The sequence below is a fragment of the Psittacula echo genome (genome assembly GCF_963264785.1).
Source record: "Psittacula echo genome assembly, chromosome: 25".
In the NCBI taxonomy this organism is placed as follows: Eukaryota; Metazoa; Chordata; class Aves; order Psittaciformes; family Psittacidae; genus Psittacula; species Psittacula echo.
The window spans coordinates 4,263,153-4,283,496 of NC_137760.1; the positions used below are offsets into that span (position 1 = coordinate 4,263,153).

At 58.8% G+C, this 20,344-nt stretch overlaps 1 protein-coding gene across 1 annotated transcript; it reads left to right on the forward strand.

Moving 5' to 3' along the window:
• Positions 1–3,432: 3,432 nt before the first annotated feature.
• TACC1 (transforming acidic coiled-coil containing protein 1) lies at positions 3,433–18,781 on the forward strand (the record flags this gene model as incomplete). Its single annotated transcript, XM_080634502.1, has 14 exons — positions 3,433–3,753; positions 4,024–4,096; positions 4,138–4,272; positions 8,226–9,129; positions 12,962–13,022; positions 13,447–13,633; positions 14,733–14,779; positions 16,448–16,582; positions 16,693–16,769; positions 17,012–17,055; positions 17,145–17,305; positions 17,401–17,507; positions 17,943–18,063; positions 18,518–18,781. 14 exons carry the CDS (start codon positions 3,433–3,435, stop codon positions 18,584–18,586), a joined length of 2,442 nt encoding a protein of 813 aa, XP_080490628.1. The 3' UTR covers positions 18,587–18,781.
• Between the last annotated feature and the right edge of the window lie 1,563 nt (positions 18,782–20,344).

Sequence of the window (20,344 nt, forward strand, 5' to 3'; positions counted from 1 at the left end):
AGAGTTGCTATCCCTAGATACAGAACCATTATCCCTGGATGCAAGGCTGATATCCCCACATACAGAACTGCTACCCCTGGATGCAGAGCTCCTGTCCCGAATGCAGCTGGCTTCCTGCAAGGATCAGCATAAGAAGTGTGAGGAGGATTCTGCATCCCTTCACAGTCTCCATGATGTCAGGAGCTGTTCCAGCTCCAGCTCCTTTGGGGCTCCACTTGCTTGCCTGGAGGCAGAGCGCTGCTGCATTCCCCTTCCTTGGAAAACTGTCATCCAGCAATGCTGCACTGCCTGCTCCTGGCTCTCCTTCCCAGAGCAATGGGGTGGCCCTTGGCCATCACCCAGGCCGGTGATCCACAGGGAAAGGGCTGCAAGAACCCCAACAATCCCTTCTTGGGGCATCTCCCCTTGTGCTTGCAGGGCTGATGGAGGATGTCACTTAGGTAACCCATGGTATTTGCTTAAACAGAGCCAAAGCCAGGACAAATAGTGACTAAGCAAGACTTTGCCCATGGTTAGAGCCTTCTAGGGCTGAGGGCCACCGTGCTGCCACAGCAGCATCTCCTGTATCCATGGATTGGCCTTTGCATGGATCCCAATGGGAGAGAATGGGTGCTGGGGCAGGGTGGTGGGAGGCTGTACATTGATACTTAGGCTGTATATCCATATTTAGGCTGTACATCGATATTTAGGCTGTACATTGATATTTAGGATGTACTTTGGTAACTTGGGCTGTACATCAATATTTAGGCTGTACATTGGTAACTTAGGATGTACACTGGTACCTTAGACTTTACATCGATATTAGGCTGTACATTGGTAATTTGGGCTGTACATTGATAACTTGGGCTGTATGTTGATATTCAGGCTGTACAGTGGTAATTCGGGCTGTACAGTGGTAACTTGGGCTGTACAGTGGTAACTCAGGCTTTACACTGGTAACTCAGGCTGTACACTGGTAACTTGGGCTGTACATTGATATTCAGGCTGTACATTGATATTTAGGCTGTACATTGGTAACTTGGGCTGTACATTGGTAACTCGGCCTGTACATTGGTAACTTGGGCTGTACATTGATATTTAGGCTGTACATTGATAACTTGGGCTGTATATTGATATTTAGGCAGTACATTGGTAATTCGGGCTGTGCACTGGTAACTTGGGCTGCACATTGATATTCAGGCTGTACACTGGTAACTCAGGCTGTACATTGATATTCAGGCTGTACATTGGTAATTCGGGCTGTACACTGGTAACTTGGGCTGTACATTGATATTCAGGCTGTACATTGGTAACTCAGGCTGTACATCGGTAATTCAGGCTGTACACTGGTAACTTGGGCTGTACATTGGTAACTCAGGCTGTACACTGGTAACTTGGGCTGTACATTGATATTCAGGCTGTACATTGGTAACTCGGGCTGTACATCACTGCCTACCCCTGAGCCACCACTGTTGTGCACAGTGAAGTCCCGGGCTGGGGCAGGAGGTGACCACAAAGCTGCAGCTCACCCTGCGCATGGGAACCGCTGCAGGTCTCCTTGTGAGCAGCTCAGGGTCCTCTCCGTGTCTGCTGACTGTGCTGAGCAGCACTTGGCAGCCAGTGCCACCCATGCAGTGAGGTTGTCTGCTGATGTTAGATGTGCAGCCGGTGCTGGTGCCAAGCTGGAAAATGGCACTGGAGGCATTTCCTTAATTGCTCATCAAGTGGAAGCAGGATCTGCCTTTGCATTCCTCCTGTATCTTCCCACCCCAGCGCCCTGCAGGGCAGGAGCTCTGCTGCTGCCGCTGTGTGGTTCAATCCTGCTGATCCCATTCCTGCTGCCGCCGCTCAATCCTATTCCTGCAGGCATCAGCCGTTGCTCCAGTCAGTTTCCATGGTCAGGAGGGATTTGGGCTCCCGTTCCTGGTGGGAATGGGGAGCGGGAGCGGATGCTGCAGTGTGCAGAGCTGCCCTTATGTAAAATTCATCTGCAGAAAGCAGCTCTGCAGATGGCAGGAAGCCGCTGCTCATTTCTGCTCGCAGCAGATGGAGGCGACAGGATGTGGAGGTTCTGCTTTTGCCTCAGCCTCTGGGGCTTCACTTTGTCCCCTCTTGTGCAGCATCCTCAGCAGGGAGGTCCACAGCGCTCCTGGGCTGCAGCCGAGGGGTGACTGGGGATGTGGTGGTGCCTTTGCAAGTGTTGTGTAAGGGGACAAGAGCTCTTCTTTGACAGAAGAAGGGCAGTGAGAGCGCGCAGCAATGACGCACGTGTTTAATAAGGACACCAACAGATGGAAGCTCGCAGGAAAGGCTCCCTGTAGGGAGGTTATTTGAGATGAGGAATGAGCCCTTTGAAGCATCTGCTGGAGGCTGGTGCTGGAGGTGGCTGGACCCGCTGGACGGGTCCGGTCTGACCCCCAGGCCTCTCTGCCCATGCGAATGCATTCCTGAGCTGGGAGCTGGTGGATGATTCACCAGGAAGTGGTCTGAGCCTGCCATGGGAGAACGTGGGGCGGTTACCGAGGGCCAGCAGCGGCTCTTCACAACGGGACGGGCTGGTTTGGCAGCACAGCACCCCCGGGACCTGCCCCAGGGAGTGGGATGAGGCGGGAGGGCTGCGGGGAGCGGCAGCTGCGTTGCCAAAGCGCTGGGCATTCCTTTGGATGCATCGGGAACGTTCTGCTCCGCTCTGTGGGAGATAACGAATGTGGGAGCCGTCCTTAGGGGGAAGATTCCCGTGGGAGGCCCTCGGGGTGTTTGTTCCTGCAGGGAACACCAATAGTGAAATACATGAAGAAACCTGCATCAGCCAGGATGTGGCATCAGCCAGGGCTGCCGAGGCCGGCATTTCCTTGGAAAATGGAAGGAAGGGGCAGGTGTTTCCCTGTCCCTCCGTGACTGAATCCTAGGGAAGGATCTGCTGCGCCCGGCTCTGCTCCCTCGGGGGGCCACTGGCACATCCCCAATGGAAGGAATCTGTGCTAGAGCACAGGTGCAGCCTCATAAACGTGGGATAAATCGGGGCCGATCCGGTTTCACAGCCCCCTGCCCTCTTGGTGGGGGGGGTTCCTTCACCGCTATGGGGGGCTTGTGATGGGCAGGGAGTGCCCTTATTTTGGGGCGGAAATAGGTGAATTTGGGCGTTTGCGTGGGGAGGGAAGGGAGGAGGAGCGGCAGCAGCTCCTCACCACCCACCCGCGGGGTGGGGGCTCGGGGTGCCCGCATCATCCCCCGCATCCCGCCCCGCATCCCCTGCGCCGGCCGCTGCTTGTGCTGGAGGTGGAGGGGGGGGGACTCCCCGTCCGGTCCCTCCCGCCGGGCGGTGCCGGGGGGCGGCCTCTCCTTCTCCCTCCGCGCAGCCCGGGGGAGGCCCTTGGCGCTGGGGGCGGCGCGGCCGCAGCGAGCCCGGCGGGGAGCGGAGCGGGGCTGGGAGCGGGGGCTCGGAGCGGGCCGATGGCGTTCAGCGCCTGGCAGATCCTCTCGCCGGTGCAGTGGGCCCGCTGGACCTGGTCCGCGGTGCGGGGCGGGGGCAGCCCCGACGGGGAGGCAGAGGAGGAGGAGGAGGAGGACCCGGCCCTCGGCTTCAGGCAAGTGACCCGCGTCCACGCGTGGTGCTGGGGCTGCGACCGCGTCCGGCCGCGCCCGTATCCATTCCCCCCCTCCGCTGCCCGCTCCCTGCCTGCTCGCTGCCCGCTCGCTGCCTGGCACCAGCTCCGCTGCCCGATGGGGGGGTCCGGCCCGCACCGCGCTTGGGGGGGGCCTGGGAGGACTGGGGTGGGGGGGGCCACCGGAGCGGAACCGGTCGCTGCCGCCCCGGGTTGATGCTGGGGGGGGTACAAGGTGTGAGCACCGAGGCTCGCCCCTCCACGGGGGAGATGCTGAGTGTGCAGCCGTGTCCTTGTGGCCCGCGGTGGATGCCCAAGGGGAAGGCCTGATGGAAGGACCCGTGGATGCTCTGCCGAGAGGAGGGTTGGGGGCAGACACGGAAGGGGGGGGGGGCACTCACGATGTCGTTTCACCTGCTCTCCCTTTTCCGTTTGCCAGCGTGTGCCGCTGGACAGGACGGAGCGGCTGCCGCAGGATGCCCGCGGCCGGCCGGGAGCTGGCCCGCCCGGCGGTGCGGGCAGCGAGGAGGATTGCGGAGCTAAGCCTTGCAAGCGGTAATTCCTCCCTCTTTTCCCCCCCTCCTCGGCAGCTCGGACTCCAAAGATAGTTTTGGGACCCCCGAAGCTGGAACGCCGACCAGCTCTCTGCTAAAGGAGCCGCCGCTGGAGCCCGAGGCTGGGACCCGAGGTAAGGAGCCACCGCCTTCTGCTTTTGGGCTCCGGATGAATAGAGCCGGGTGGGGGGGCACGCAGGAGAAGTGGCTTGTTCTGAATAATGCCTGCCACATTGTTTGTGGTTAATGGCCTGCGTGGTTCAAATGCCACTCGGCAAAGGGCTATGCTCTCATTCCCCTGCAGTTAGCATCCTCTGCTGCTGTTAAAGATGCTGCTAAGCCCTGTTTGTGGAGAAGCTGTGATTTTTGCTGCTGGAGGCGCAGGGTTCCTTGGTGCTGTTGCTGGTTTGTCCCTGTGTCTTCTACCATTGCGGCTCCCTGTTAATCCTTGGCCTCTTGAGGAGCAGCTCACTCCCACCATCACATCTTCTGTCCGGGGGGAATTGTGGCCGGGGTCTGTGCGAGCTCAAATGGGAGCCAGGGTCCTCCCCGTGCAGGAGCTCAAGTGCTGGGTGGCCTTGGCAGTAACTGGGTGCTGTGGGCTGCCATCTCCTGCAGTGCTGTTCTGCTGTTGGGATGGACCTGAGTGCCTGTGGAAAACACAGGTTTGTTTTCCTTGGCAGAGGCAGCACCGGGTCCATGCTTCCCATAGTCGCAGCTCTTGGAATCATCCTTGTAAGAAGGGATGATCGAGGCATTTTTACTTTGAGGGATAACGCCTGGGGAGAAGGAGAAGGGAGGTAAAGGCTTTCCTGGCAGGTCTGAGGATCATTCCTGCCTTAGGGAAGCACATTGCTCAGTGTGTGGCCGTGTCCCTGTATCCCGGGATGAGCTGATGCCAGCCCGGCACAGAGCGAGGGAGCCAGCACACAAAGGTCACAGTGTTAAGGGATGATCTCTGACACAAGCTGTTTATCTGGGGTGGCTGATGGAGAGCAGGGTGTTGGAAACAGCAGGGCCCCAGCACCCAGCTCCATCCCTTCCCTGCGTCTCCTCAGTGTCTGAAATGGAGGGAAGGGATCACCCTGGGGTGCTGAGCTGCGGGGAATCCATCGGCTCAGCCCTCACCTTGGCAGTGCTGCTCTGCAGCAGCGTGTGCCCTTCGTCTGGCTGCAGATCAGGAGCGGTGGCGATGGGGAGGGGACCCCATGAAATGGCTGCATGTGAGGAACGCACCAGCTGATGGGGAATCGCTGCTGCCAGCGCTGCAGGAGGAGCAGCAGGCACACGGGTGGATGCAGCATCCCCTTGCTCAGCAAGGCTGGGGAGCAGGCGCTGCAGCCTCAGCCTTGCTTGGGGATAGGCAGGGATAGGAAATGTGTGAGACAGGAGCTGTGACACGGCGGACGGATGCTCTGTGCGCAGCTGAGGGCTGCATTAACCCTGCTCTGAAGGACAACACCACAGCCTGTCCCATCACCCCGGTTGGGCTTCGTGCGCCTTCAGAACCCGTTGGTGGAGCCATTCTGTGCCATCCTTGCTGAGGTCCTTTCCAGCCATCTCCCAGAGCAAGGAATACTCAAGCAGAGGCAGCAAATATGGAACCATTGGCGCTCATGGGCTGCTCCTGCTGTTACCCTGACGCAGGGCACGTGCTTTCCGGCGCGTTAGCGGCAGCATCGCTCTGCCAGGATGCTAATTCTAACAGAATAGGTTTAAAAATAGACCAACGGCCGCGAAACAAAGCGGAAAGGCAAGAGGGGAACGGAGCCGTTGGCTACGTCAGCCCAGCTGAAAGCACCGGCCGCATATCCTGTGCTCTGTACAGCAGAGGGGTTGTTCTCGCTGCCTTTGGCATTGAGGGCAGCGCGGGGAGCGGTGCTGCTTCGCTTGGGTGCTGGATGTGGGATGAAAAGGGCAGTGCTGCCGCCAAGTTGCTCTGATTCATGCAGGGCAAGCTGATGGGTTGGTCCATGCTTGTGTTTCATTGCAGCCTAAGGAGGACGAGCCTAAGGATTAAAATGCACAGCACCAAAGTGCCTATTACAGCGGTGCCAGCCTGTCCTGCGTGTGCGTTTGTGCTTGGAGAGGATAAATCCCTGTTTTCACTGTGTGATATCCCCTGGCTGGACCAGGAGCCTGTTTGTACTCCATGCACAGCCACTACAAGTGCTGTTTGAAGGGATCCAGGGTGCCTTTCATTGGGTCTGTGTTTGGGATGGATGCAGCACTGAGCCTTGCTGCTGGGCTGATCTTTCTTATCTCCAACCTGAGCCTCCTCTGTTTCAGTCTGAACCCATCACCCCTTGTCCCATCGCTACAGTCCCTGATGAAGGTCCCTCTCCAGCATCCCTATAGCCCCCTTCAGACACTGGAAGCCCCATCACCTTTGGGGCTGCTTTACAGGAGGGTTTGTCCTGCTCTCCTCAGAGAACACACAAAGGGATTCAAATGGGTTTCATGGCCAGGCCCTCTCCTGAAAAGGGGAGAAAACCCCACCGAGCTTGCAGGAGGGACGCTGCTACTGCAGCAGGATGCTCCTCTCCTTCACCCACACCCTCTGCGTCCCAGCACATCCCCATCCCTCAGCTCTGGGATGCAGGTGGGAAGGAGCGGATGAGCTGAGCTAGCCCGGGTGCAGAACATGCTTGGATTGCTCCACGGGGAAACGTGGTGGTTCCCATTTTGGTGAAGGAATGGTGGTTCTGAGCGCAGCAGCGCTCCTGCTCTCCCTGCCCTGCAGCCATCCCAGCGAGGAGAGGTGGTTTGCGTGCCGGCTGCTTGTTATTCCAGCAGCAATTACTCACTGCTCGGGTTAGAAACCGGCATGGGGCTCACGTCTGTGAGAACAGCAGCAGCAGAACCTTCCGGTGGGAATGGAAAACGCAGTTAAAAGGTGCCTTTTGCCCTGCCTTTGAAGTCTGCTCCCTGCTCAGCGTCGCCTCAGCGAGGTTCAAACCATCCCAGCTCCAAGTTGGGGTCTGTTTAAGGAGGTTCTCCTGGTTCCCAGCGATGGGAAGGCCTGGCAGGCGCTGCCTCGCACTGTCTCCTGGCTGCACTCCCAGTACACGTCCATTGGGTTGTGTTTACTGATGCGTTTCCTGGGGCAGCAAAGCGATGTCTGCTTGGAGGGAGCCTTTTTGCAGGCAGAGGGAGGGTTTTCTGCAGTCACACAGCCCCTCATGATTCATTTGCATGGCTTTTAGCATCCTGCAGACCAACTATGCCAGCCGCAAGCCGTCAGCTGAGTCAGGGTTGTTGGCTCCGTGTCCTGGGTTAGCCCTGATCCACTTTTCCTTCTTCTGGCAGCCTCCATCACCAGTGAACGCGAGCTGGGTGTGAATGCCCCACCATAGGTACTGGGATGCGCTGGGGGAGCTTGTGAGCATCCCCCATCCAAACCTCCTGCGAATGGACACGCTCCATGGCTGTCCCTGTGTGCCAGGGTAGGGCTGCAGCAGTGCAATGGGACAGGTTTCCCCAGCACGAGCCCTGCTGCTGTTCCCAGCGAGAGCTGTGGGTCCGTGATGGTGCTGAGCACCCCAGCATCCCGTCCTGCTTTATCCCAGGTTGAGATGCGGGAGAGGAGGCGACAGCGGTGCTGAGCTCCTGGCTCTAGGTGCTTTGTGGGTGTAGCTTTCAGGATGCCTCCGTGGATAAGGAGCTTCCCCATCCCTTGACAGCAAAGGACAGATTAAACAGTAAAAGGATTTAGGGGCAGGGATTGGAGTAGCAGTGATTAAGTCATGGATCAGGATTTGTGATCCAGGAACTCTGACAGCCGTGCTGAGCCGGGCTCCTCGCCTTGATGCGCTGCAGCAACAGGCTGTGGGTGAGAGCATCGACTGCATGCGGGTGCTGCGTCTGAGCTCCCCCCCATTTACAGGGGACCCCCCCATTTACAGGCTATGTTTGCACCACAGTCGCCAGGGCTTCTAATCCTACTGCAAGTGCTTGATGCCAGGGTTGCACAGGTCAGGAATCCACCCCACCTATGACCCTGGAGCATGTAAGGAGGGGAGAAAAACCCCTCTGAAGTGGGGTGCGCAGCAGGCAGGGGTTTAACTGCTCCCTTTTCTCTTTGCAGAGCCAAGTGGCCATGGCGACCTGCTGGTAGGGGAAGCCCAAGGGGACAGCTCGCCAGGGAAGCATCCCAAAGATGAGGCTCAAGCGGAGATCGCAGCCCCTAAAGCCAGTTTGGATGCGAAAGGGGAAAATGACCCCAAAGATGCATCCCTGAGGCAGCTGCAGGCTCACATCCATCCCCAAGGAGCACCGGGCAGTGGGGCCGACCAGGAACGGGGCATGTCAGGAGAGGATGCGGTGGATGCCAGCATGGGGATGGTGGAGCCGAAGGGGGATGCTGTGGTCCAGGATGGGAAAGGGATAACAGAAGGATCCATAGCGGAGACCTTGGAGCTGTACGATGGGAGTGTGAACCCCGCTGCAGCATCAGCCCCACACTGCCCCCCCCACCCCAGCCACAGCGCTGGGGAGCAGGGGGGGGACCCGGAGCACAAAGAGCAGCTCCCAAAGCCTGAGGTTGATTCGATGGAGGGAGGAGAGAGCCCGGAGACCAGGAGAGCAGCGCCCAGGAGGGGCAGCAGGATCCCGGCCAGCAAAGTGACACCGAAGAGGCACCGAGAGCCCCCCAAGAAACCAATTGAGGATGCAGAGAGGGGCCCCATGGATCTGCCTCCCCCCGGCTCCCCCCGCCTGGGTCCTGCACCTCGGATAGGCCCCTTGGGTGGCAGCTCAGCGCTGCAGGACTTGCCGGCTCTCCCCAAAGGGTCCTATCAGTTTGACCCCAATCACTTCGAGGCAACGGATCCGTTCAAGCCCACCAAGACCCTCGGCAGCTCCACCACCGACTCCTGCCCTGCTGCTGACAACAGCCTCAATGAGATCCTGGAGTCTCAGGCGCTGGAGGTGCAGGATGATCCCGGCAGAGGCAGCGGCTCCCCCAAGAAGCCCAAGTCCCGCCTGATAACGTGAGTGATGGAGCGGGCAGCAGCGGCCCCTCCGCTCCCTTGCGGGCAGAGCAGTGGTGGTGGTGGTGATGGTGAGGATGCCCCCGTGCCTTCTCAGTGAGCCTGAAACACCGATGTGCACCTCGGGTTCTGCTGCCCTGCTTTTATCCACCCCTTGTCCCAGCGGAGCGGCAGCTCCTGCATCCCTGTTGGCATCCTGGAGCATCAGGAGCGGATGGGAGGAGAGGGACAGGGGGCCTGGAGTGGTGCCGGGGTCCCACACAGAATGGGGAGGGCTGGATGAGGACCCGCTTTGTGGGATCATCCCTTTGGAAAACCCTCAGGGCTGCAGCTCGTGGAGCTGGTGTGGGCAGAGCAGGGGCTTTGCCAAGCACAGACGAGGGTTTGGGGGCCTGCTGAAGCTTGTGGGTGCCTGTCTGATGGGTCAGATCCTGCTGGGACCCGGTGCGAGCTGCCACTGGGTTGCTCTTTGCCAAGCAGGGGAAGGGGATAGTGGTGAAGAGGCAGATCTGTTGCTTCCGTCACGTCTGCACAGGCAGGAGGGAGCTGCTTGTGCCTTGCTGAGCTATTTCAGTGCCTTTATAGTTCCTGAACCGTGCTATTTAAAACCCTCATGGAGACGGTGACATTTCATGGTGCCTCCTGGGAACGCAGGCAGTTCCTGCTGGGAATGCTCCTCTGGAGCAGGTTTCATGGCCAAACCTCCCTATTTCCTTGCTGTTTCACCTGTGGCACCACAAACGTTCTCCAAGCCGTGTCTGGGCAGTGCCTGATGCTGGGGATGGGAGCTGCTGAGCCAGGCTTGGCTCTACCTGCCCAGGCAATTTTGGGGCCTTCCACTATAACTTGGGGTTGTGGGATTGGAACCAGTTGAAAGCAAAAGGGCTCAAAAGGGGGAATTTTGGGAGCACGGCGTTGGCAGCCAAACCAAGGCACGCCATTGCCCTGCTGATGGGAAAACAGGAGCAGGGTGATGCAGAGAGCACAGACAACACCCAGCAGGCAAAAGCAAGGGTGTGTTGGGTGTTCTGCTCCTAGAAACACCTTGCAGGGAGGGGCCGTGGGCTCTTTAGGAGCCGGCATTCCCATGTGTGACTGAGTTGGGGCTGTTCAGCCTGGAGAAGTGAAGCTGTGCGGGGCTTCCAGTGTCTGAAGGGGGCTGCAAGGATGCTTGGGGCTGGAGCGACAGGACGAGGGGTGATGGGTTCACACTGAAACAGGGGAAGTTCAGGTTGGAGATAAGGAAGTTCTTTATGTGAGGGTGCTGAGGCGCTGGCACTGGGTGCCCAGAGCAGTGGTGAACGCTCCATCCGTGGCAGTGTTCAAGGCCAGGTTGGGTGACATGGTCTAGTGTGAGGTGTCCATGGCAGCGGGCCGGAACTGGCTCATCTCCAGGTCCTTTCCAACCCAAACCATTCCATAATCCTATAAGTCCTCAGCATCCCTCTCCTGGGAGCAGCATGGGCTGCTCCAGGCACTCACCTCCCCGGCAGTGGGATGTGTGGCAGAATGGCACCATCAATCCCACATCCGTGAATAGGAGATGCCCAACCGGAGCATCCTTTATCCGTGTGTTCCTCCCCAAAAGGCAGAGCTGGGCTAAGGCGCTGTGCTTCTCCCACTGAGAGTTAATACCCAGGTCTTTTCACACGCTCTTCTTCTCTCCATCTGTCTGTCTCTCTCCCTGTCCATGCTTTGGTGCATCAGGACCACTGAACAAGTGAAATTTCTCTGTTTTCTGTTGTAAGTACTCTCTTCTCTATTGCTTCCCTCTTCTCCTTGCCTGGTTTTTGTCCTCTTTCTCTGGGTGGGTGCTGGCCCCACACATCTCCACGGCATGCAGGCTCCTCGTGCCCTTTGTCTCACGCTCTGCGCTCTCTGGTCCATGTCCTGCAGCTCTCGGGGTGGCTCAGCCCGGTGAGGTGAGGGTGCTGTGCTTGCCCCCGCAGCATGCGGCCCGCAATGCCTTTATAGCGTTCAAGCCCTCAAACCCAGGGCATTGGCTAACGGAGGGGAGCAGCTCTCTGTGCAGTCTGGATGGGTAGTCCAGAAGATGAGGGCATCTCCTACCCCCTCCCAAAGCCACCTCTATAGAGGGGTAGGGGAAGCATCATGCGGGAGATGATGGAGTCAGTGCCTGTCTCCTCTGGCTCTGGGACATTGAGATGGTCCCAAAGGAGCTTTGCCCTCGCAGCCAGCTCCAAACAGGGCTCCCTTGAGCTCTTTGGTGCCTGCCGGAGCCGATCTGCTCACGGCTCTCCCTCAGAGCATCCCTGCTGTGTCCAAAGCTGGGCTGCAGCTGGGCTGCAGGGCCCTGCATGGGTTGGAAAGCTCGGCTCGAGCACAGCAGCTCCAATCACTGCCCTGCATTCCGTGCTGCCGCAGCGTGGCTCTGCTGTACCCCTGGCATGGGCAGCCACAGTGGGACAGCAGTGAAATACCCAGTGCCCATGCTGTGCCCACAGGGCTTGCGGCTCCCATCCCATAGGATGGCACACAGCAGGGACCTGCCTCACCCCCATGGGTGATGCTCAGCGTTGTCAGTCCCCCCCCCCGGACTGCCTGGGCTCTGCTGTGGTGCAAGGGAGAGTGCTGGGCTCAGCTCCCATCTTCTGTCATCATCCCAATGCCCTTCTTGTGTGCTCAGTGCTGCTGCCATATGCACGGCCAGCATTGGAGCCGGGCTCCAGCGCTGGCATCTGTGTCTTGGCCAAGACCCAATCTGCCTTTCCAGTGGCTAACAGTGGGTGTCTGTGTCACCACGGGCCCTGCAGCTCGATGGGGCTGCCTGTGCCCCAGGCATTGCAGGGCATCAGCCTCAGCTGCCTGCTCCCCATTGCCCCGTCCCCTTGAATTCCAGTTACCTTGGTGCTGGGGGGGATCATTTGGCGCACGTGTGTGATGGGATGGGGAGTGAAGTGGGTGGGAGAGATGCTTTATAGCAAGGAATGGCTCAATGCAGTCCTGCTCGAGCCTCTGCCCGTGTCCCTGTGGCAGAGATCCCTCCGCAGGTACCCGCAGTGGGATGCCACATGAGCTGTATCCAGCTTGGCCGGTACCTGCTTCTGGAGGGGTTGCATATGGGAGATGGTGGATATGGAGCGAGAGGGCGGTGAGAGGCAGGATTGCTCGTGCTGGGACCATCCCTGTGCTGCCTCCAGCCGATTCAGGATGCTGATGCCCGGTTGTGGCTGTGCTGCACTCCTGCACTGATGGGCCCTGCAATGGCACGCCTTGAGGAACATGGGATGAAGAGCCAGGGAGAGCTTCCTCACTGGAGAGCATCCAGCCACCCAAGATCAACCTAAGCTCAACCTTCTACCTGCAAGGCTCTTCTCCCTTTGCATCTGACGGAGGGAGCATCCGAGGTGCAGCGGTTGCCCTGCAAGCAAAGCAGAGCTCGAACCAGCAGTCCGGCCGTGCGGGTCTAACTTGCCCATGGAGATATCCCAGGCAAACCTCCAGGGAACGGGCATGAGCCAGCCTGGAGAAGCTTCCATCCCGCAGGAGATCCATGCGCCCTTTGGGATGCATCCCGCCGGACGAGGGTGCAGCGAGGGGAATCTCGGTGGCAATGGCCTCTTGCGTTGTCAGCATCTCCGCTCCTTCCCTTCGGCAGGAATAAACTCCTCAGAGACAAACCCCGTTGCTCTGTAGTCCTGTCTTTTGTTCACTTGCTCCTCTGTCCGCCCCAGAGCTTGCTCTGCCTCCGTGTTTCACTGGTGAGTGGGGTGCTGCTGGGTGCAAACGCTGCTGCTGGGGCTGCTTCCCCCTGCTCGGCTCCCACTCGCGGCTCCTGCCTGTGCCTGAGCTGCTGCTTCTCTCCCTGCAGGAGCGGCTGCAAGGTGAAGCCATACGAGACACAGCCCCTGGTCCTGGATGCTGGTACTCAGGTAGGGGGGATCCCCCCAGGGATGCTGGGCTGGGGGCATGGGGAGAGGTGGGGGTCAGGATGGGGTGTCCCTGAGAGCAGCCATGGGGAGAGCATCTTCCCCATGGGCAGGGTGGGAGGAGCGCGATGCTTGGTGCTCAGCCCTGTCCCTGGGGCTTTCCTGGCCAGGAAAGGTCTCTGTGGTTCGTTCGGGTCCGTGTGCGTGCGGTCTCAGCGCTGTCCCCGGCGGAGCGCTCGGTTGGGTTAATGGGGTTTGTGTGTTAATCACTTCTGTCCCCAGCCCCACGCGTTTCCTTCTGCCAAAGCCCACCGAGGAGCTGCTGGGGAGCAGCTTGGTGGTGGATGCCAAGCTTCCCGCGCTTCCCGGCTGCCTGATCGCCGTGGATTAGCTCAGGCCTGCTGAACCGCGTGCCTTGATCCCGCAGGAGGGAGGAGCGCTGATCCCAGACATCCCAGACATTGCAAATCGGGATGGACGAGCCACTGATGAGGAGAAGCTGGCCTGTACCCAGAAACCTGGGCTGGAGAAGAAGGCTGAGCCCGAAGATGACCTGGAGTACTTCGAGTGCTCCAATGTCCCTGTGCCGGCCGGGAAGCACGGCACGGAGCCAGGTAAGGAGCATCCCTGGAGCCTCTGGGATGTGCTGTGCATGGAGCTCTGGCCATGAATTAGCGCTGTTCAGGCAGCTTCTATTCACACTGCCAGGGCTACAGGCCCTATAATGAAACCTCCGTTGCTTACGGCACGATTTCCATCGTGGAAAACCAATGGCACAGGGCTGTGTTTACTTGGATGCTGTCAGTACAGAGCATCCCCATGGTGCTGTGGTGGTTGCAGGGTGCCCTGCTCGAAGCTAAGCTCCCCGCACTCAGTACTCCAGCACCAGGGCAGTGATTGATGGAGATCTCAGTGTCACTGCAGATCTCTGCTGATGCTCCTGCTGGTCCTTTGCCGTCAGTCTCCTATGGAATTAGCCTCGCTGCCCAAGCCATTACAGCAGGATTAGACGCCAGGCGTTAGAAGAGGACATTTAATCAATAGCAAAGCTAAAGGTGCAAGAGGAGGAATCACCGCAGGGGGGGTCTGCAGCTCTGCCCTGTGCCCATTCATCATTGCCCCTGGATGCTGTGCAGGCTCTGGGGAGGGGAAACCAGTCCTTTGGCTCCGAATGGGGGGAAAGAGCAGGAAATCCACACTGTTTCCTCCTTCCCTTCATGCTTCTCTCTGCCTGGTTAACAGTGGATGGCCAGGGCTGGCTGCAGCTGAGGTCCATAAATCACCTCCTGTGCTATGCCACAGGGCAGGTTGCAGACAGGAGAGGTTTATCTCCTCTCTGATGCTGTTAAGAATAGCTGGGGCCATGTGGCAGCTCCCTGGGGCCCAGCTGGTGTGGGCTGAGGCTTGTGCTATGCGGAGTGGCCTAAGCAGCTGGGCTTCACATCCCGCAGCGTTCCCGTGCAGCTCCAATCCTGCTCTGGGCACCACAGGGCTGAGCTGCCACCAGAGGGAAGTGTTGGTTCCCACTCCAGGGTTTGAGGCTGGCGGGGTGCGGGATGCATCCAGCCTGCAAGGGCACGAGCATGGGGCAAAGAAGCCTTTTGGGAAGGGATGCTCGGAGGATGCCGATGCCCCGCTGCATCCCAGCAAATCCGTATGTGCACCAGGGTCTTGGGCACAAGGGGTTAAAACCTTGTGTTTCCTTGTCTTTAGGCTTTGAAAAGGAGATCTCCAAGCAGATGGAAAAGGACATCTTCCCTGTGAGTGCCTCTTGCTTCCTCCTTGCTCCCTATGGGGAGGCTTGGGGCTGCGGGAGGGTGACCCCATTGTGTCGCTGCCCATCCCAGCACCTCCACCCAAACCTCTCTGTTCTGGGTTTCTTTGGGAGCTAAAGCCCATGCAAAGCCCACGCAGGGGCTTGGTAAAGCCAGGGGTGATGTCCCACAGCCCGGCATAGGATGGCTCCCTCCGGATGGGCACTGCTGGGAATGGTGAGGAGCCGGGGCTGCACCATGGATGCTCAGCAAGAGCAAGCACTGTGTGTGGAGCGGCTGCAGGACAGGGAGAGGGCAGAGGAGGTCCCAGGGAAGGGATGAGCTGCAGGACATGGCCTATGCCTCACCTTGAGGTGTCCATGAGCATCGTAAGGGGCACCCCCAATGCACCCCAAGGAGCCATTGGGTGACCCCAAGACCCTCGGCTGCTGGGAACCCTGTGCCAGCTCACCCAACCCTGGGCAAAGCTGCTCGGGTGCAAGCAGATGACAATGAGATTACCGACATCAGCAAAACGAGCTCCTCTGAGACAGATTGACCCACGTTAAGCCCCACAAGGACAAAGGGAACGGGGTGCTCGGGGCTGGGCAGGCTCTGAGCCGCCAGCATCCCAGAGCCGCTGTGTGGGGCTCCCATGGGATGGGTTGGGGCTCTTGGGGGATGCTTCCAACACCACCCAGGGCTGAACGTCCTCAGTGCTGGGCTGCCTGGACCCGAACGTGCTCGAGCCTGAGCTGCAGTGAAGGAGGAGGGGAGGGAGGGAAGTGCTTTAGTGCTCTGGTTTCCAAAACAGAGCCGAGGCACAGAGCCTCCTCCAAAGCTCTTCTCTATTTATGGCCTGGCAGCCGGTTCCCAAGGAGATGCCTGCACGGGGCTGTCATTTAGATGGATACAAGGAGGAACAGGCGGTGGTGTCAGCCCTTGCTCGGAAGGAATGCTCTTCTGGAGGCTGCAGCACCCCCGAGGGAAGGGATGGGGCAGCATCCAGGCGGGATTCAGCCTCGCAGCGCTGAGCTCATCCCTAGTTTGGTCCTCGGGTGCGGAGGAGCTGGGATGCGGTTTGGGGAGCAGTGAGAAATGGGGGTACAACCACCTCAGCGCTTGTAAAAGCACCTATAACAGAAACAGGAGGGTGATGGAGCCCTGTGTGAGCATCTCCCGGGCTGGGGCACGGTGGGATGAGCGGGGCTGTCCATTGGGAAGGGCTGGCTCAGCTGGAGCTGTGCTGTGCAGGGAGGTGATGCCTGTTCCCCCCGTGTGCAGTTGGATGCTTCAGCTGCATCCACGTCTCTGCCTGATGGAGGTGATGGAGAAGGGGGCCCTGGTCCCTCGTGTGTGGCTCCCATTTAAACCAACCGTGGGGAAAGTGAAGGGATGTCAGACGTGAGCACAGCTCTGCTTCTGAAATGGCCCCTTCCAAGGTCTCTCCTTTGGGATGATCCTTCCCTGGGTGTCCTATGGTGCAGCCCCAGCTCCCAGCAGGAGACTGGGCATAAAGTGCAATAAATCCCCCTACGGGCCCTGCCTGGTGCTGGCTCTGAGCTGTTGGCGTGTGCAGGATGTTCAGTGCCTGCACAGAGGCTGGTGCATGGGGACAGCATCCCAAATGGGAGGTGAAACCCCTGCAGCATCCCGAATGGCTGCTCCCCGCAGGGCAATCCCGGGCCGTGCTCCATGGACAAGTCCCCCCCAGCCATCACCAGCGTGAGCAGGAGCGAGAGTCCCTTGGACAGCATCTGCCTCAGTGAATGCGAGAAGACGGCCGTGCTCACGCTCATCCGAGAGGAGGTAACGTGGGGACTGGGGCCGCATCCTGCCCGGGTGCACCCCTTGAGCATCTCAGCACAGGGGAACCACCCAGAGCCCGTCCCAAGGCTCCTGTGTCTGCCGCAACCTAGATAATCACCAAGGAGATCGAGGCAAGCGAGTGGAAGAAGAAGTATGAAGAGAGCCGCCAGGAAGTGCTGGAGATGCGGTAGGACCCTTCCCACTGGGAGGTGATGGGATTCCTCGGGGCGGGATGGGTTAGGAGATGTGCTCGGGCTGCGTTGAGCCGCCGGGTTCTTAGTCGCAGGCTCAAAATCCCATTCACTGCCATGGGCATCACCAGGGCCTTGCAGCCCTGCTTGGGCTGTGTTTGTGGTGTGGGGAAGGGGCAGCAGGGCTGTAGGTGTGCGTCTGCCTCTTACCTGGGTTTTCTTTCTCCCTTCCTCCTAGCAAAATCGTGGCTGAGTATGAGAAGACCATTGCCCAGATGATAGGTAAGGTGCCGTCCCCCCGCTGGGTGCATGGGGCAATGAGGTCGCTGCCATCCCCACTCAGTCCCTGTGTCCCTTATTCTCCATCCCAGAGGACGAGCAGAGGACGAACATGACGTCCCAGAAGAACCTGCAGCAGCTCACCATGGAGAAGGAGCAGGCGCTGGCAGACCTGAACTCGGTGGAGAGGTCCCTATCGGATCTCTTTAGGAGATACGAGAACCTGAAGGGCGTCCTGGAAGGCTTCAAGAAGGTCCTTACCTCGGTTCCCCCTTTCTCCCTGGTCCCTGCATGCAGAGGTCCCATAGCATTGCCCTTGCTTTGTCCCCTGCACTTTTCCCTTCCCAGAATGAAGAGGCTCTGAAGAAGTGTGCTCAAGATTATTTAACCCGGGTCAAGCAGGAGGAGCAGCGGTACCAGGCCCTGAAGGTCCATGCAGAGGAGAAGTTGGACAAGTAAGGGCATGCATGGGATTGATGGGTGCTCAGAGACCCCATAGGGCACTGTCTCCATGGCTGGAGCTTATTGGTGTGGAAAGCTGCCTTTTGCAACCTCGGGCTCAAGTGGCTTTAAATGGCTGTGAGTGAAGCCAGCACGAATCCCTCAGTGGATCCCTCCAATCTCTGCTTAGGTTTCCTAATGGAGACGCTGAGGTTTATGGTCCCTTTACAGCCACTTCACCAGCTCCCGTGCTCCAAGAGGGCTCATGTCTGTGTTGTGCTCAACACGCAGCAGCCCTGAGTGAAGCCATGGAGCTTGGAGGAGCAGAATTGACCCCGTTCCATGCGGGTTTTCCATATGGGAAAAGCAGCCCTGATGCACGCAGGAGCCGGGCTCGGTGACACTTTGTCCCAGTGACCATCATCCCCTTGTGTCTGCACCCATCACAGAGCCAACGAGGAGATCGCCCAAGTGCGTGCCAAGGCCAAGGCAGAGAGCACAGCGCTGCACGCGGGGCTGCGCAAGGAGCAGATGAAGGTTGAGTCCTTGGAGAGAGCCCTGCAGCAGAAGGTAACACCGGGTTCCCTTTGCTGCCCCGAGCATCCTCTTGGTGCTCGAGGCATCCTTTGGGTTTGGGGCTTAGAAAGTGCTCTGTGGGTTTGGTTTTTGGGGGGGTTTCTTCATTGGCTTCCTTGGTTCGTGCCTTGGGATTGGGTTTGCTTGTTGAGATGTACAACGGCACCCTCGCCATGGAGGGCATTGAGCTCTGCATGGGTGTAAGCACGCCTATGGGCAGTGCTGGGGTTGCCAGTGCAGTTTGGCTTCCGTTTGGCTGTTAGAGCCAGCAGCACACCCATGGGCAGCACCGGGATGTGTTTGGGGTGAGGATGGGTGAGCTCGGAGTCCGCACAGCCCCTGGATGCTGCACAGAGGAGGCTGGGCAGGAGCATCAGCTATACCCACATGGGTGTTATCTCCCATCCATGCCACCGCGGGGGCTCTTCATCATCTGTTTTCCTTCCAGAACCAGGAGATTGAGGAGCTGACCAAGATCTGCGACGAGCTGATAGCGAAGCTGGGCAAGACGGACTGAGTCCCACCACCCATCGCCCAGCACTCTGCACTTGGCCGCTTTCCTCCTAACGTGCAGCACTTTGCCTTACCCCAGGACCCTGGCACAGAGCACAGCATCCTGCTGCCTGCTCCCTGCATCCCAGGGCTCCAGGACCGGGATCCCTGCAGTCAGGCTGCGTCCGATTCCACCTCTCTGCTGAGAGGTGGGACCCCCCCCCCCTTTGTCTGGTTGTGCCCCTACACACTCTTGTCACTTACTGTCCCCTCCTGCTCCAGGTTGACCCCATGAGGTCCTGCCATGGGATGTGGGTGATGCCGAGGTTGGAGCCGCTGGTCCTGGCGCTAGGGAGGGGACCGTGCACATGGGTGCATGGCTGGGGAGAGGCTGCAAAGGGGAGCCTTTAGGTTTGTGGCCACCAGCGTGATCCTTTGGCCAAAGCAGCCTCCCATTAGGTCGATTGGTTTTGGGGGAGGTGTTGGGGTTCAGGGGGCTGGTCCCAGGCTCTGGTCCATGGGTGGCAGGCAGCACAGAGCATCCTCATCCCTGGCTGTGCCGATGGAACCTAATGTCTCCGCATTCGTGCACTTTATTAACGTTTATGAGCACTGAGGCTCTCTGCTTGCTTCTTCCAGGCAGGCACGGTCCTGTCACACATCTCCTTCCCTTGGGAGCAGGGATACGGCCACTTCACCTGCAGTAACTTGAGTCCTCTCGAAGGAGAGCCCTGCCAAGGGGAGGGCAGGAGGCTCCTGCACCGGGAGGTGCTTGAGATATGGGGAGATGCCGGCTCTGCAGAGCTGGGGCTTGCCCATTTGCCTGCCCCACAATCAGTGCCCTTCACAGTGCTAAAGCCAAGCCCCGTGCCCCTGGCTCCCCCTGCCACAGCCACGCTAGGATGGGTGTTGCAGGAGGAAATTGCTTCATGATTCTGCTGGCTTAAGGCTCTTTCCCCATCAGTGCAGAACAGAGCAGCCCTGCCCGGCTCTTTGCTGCTCTCAGAAATGCCCTTGCAGCACTGAATGTGAGGGGAACCAAACAAAAGCCAGCCTTGACAGGCACAGGCAGATCCGGGCAGCAGGGAAGTACCCTTTGGAATCTATGGAGGCAGCCCAAGATCTGCTTTTCCATGCAGGCAGGGTGCCCGCTCCGCCTCGGAGCCCATGTCCTTGGACATACAAACCGCTGAGGTTGCCTTTGGATGTGCTGGGAAGCGGGGGGCTCCTCAAGATCTGGGGTTCCATGGGGTGCTGTGGGTCAGTGCAGAAGCATCCCTGCAGAAGGCGGATGGATGGGATCAGGCAATAGCTGCAGTGGTAAAGGGAAGACTCTTGAGCAGGGAGTCGTAAAGCATCACATAAGGGAGGTATTTGCTCTTTGGACTGTTTCCTACCCAGCCTATTGAAGACTTTCACAAACCTTTTTGCTGCTACCTTTTTGTAAGAGAATTGAGCTGTTTTCCTTCTATTTTCTAACCCCCGTGGTGCGCATGCAGTGTTTAACCCAGAGCCATACACTTGGTTATATTTTAGTAGCTATATGATGTATAAGAGAGTTTATCACGCACTTAAGCAGATGAAGATGTCAGCAGCCTGCCCTAGCACGCAGGGTCCAGGCCTGCTCCCTGCGCTCCCAGTTATCCCAGTGACCGGGCTGGGGAAGCTGATGGCTGACACCATCCATGGCTTTGTGCTCAATATTTGCCCCTTTGCACAGCAAGGAAAACCCCTTTTTCTGCCCTTTTCCCCCCTCTTTGTCCTCCCTACACATCCATGGGCT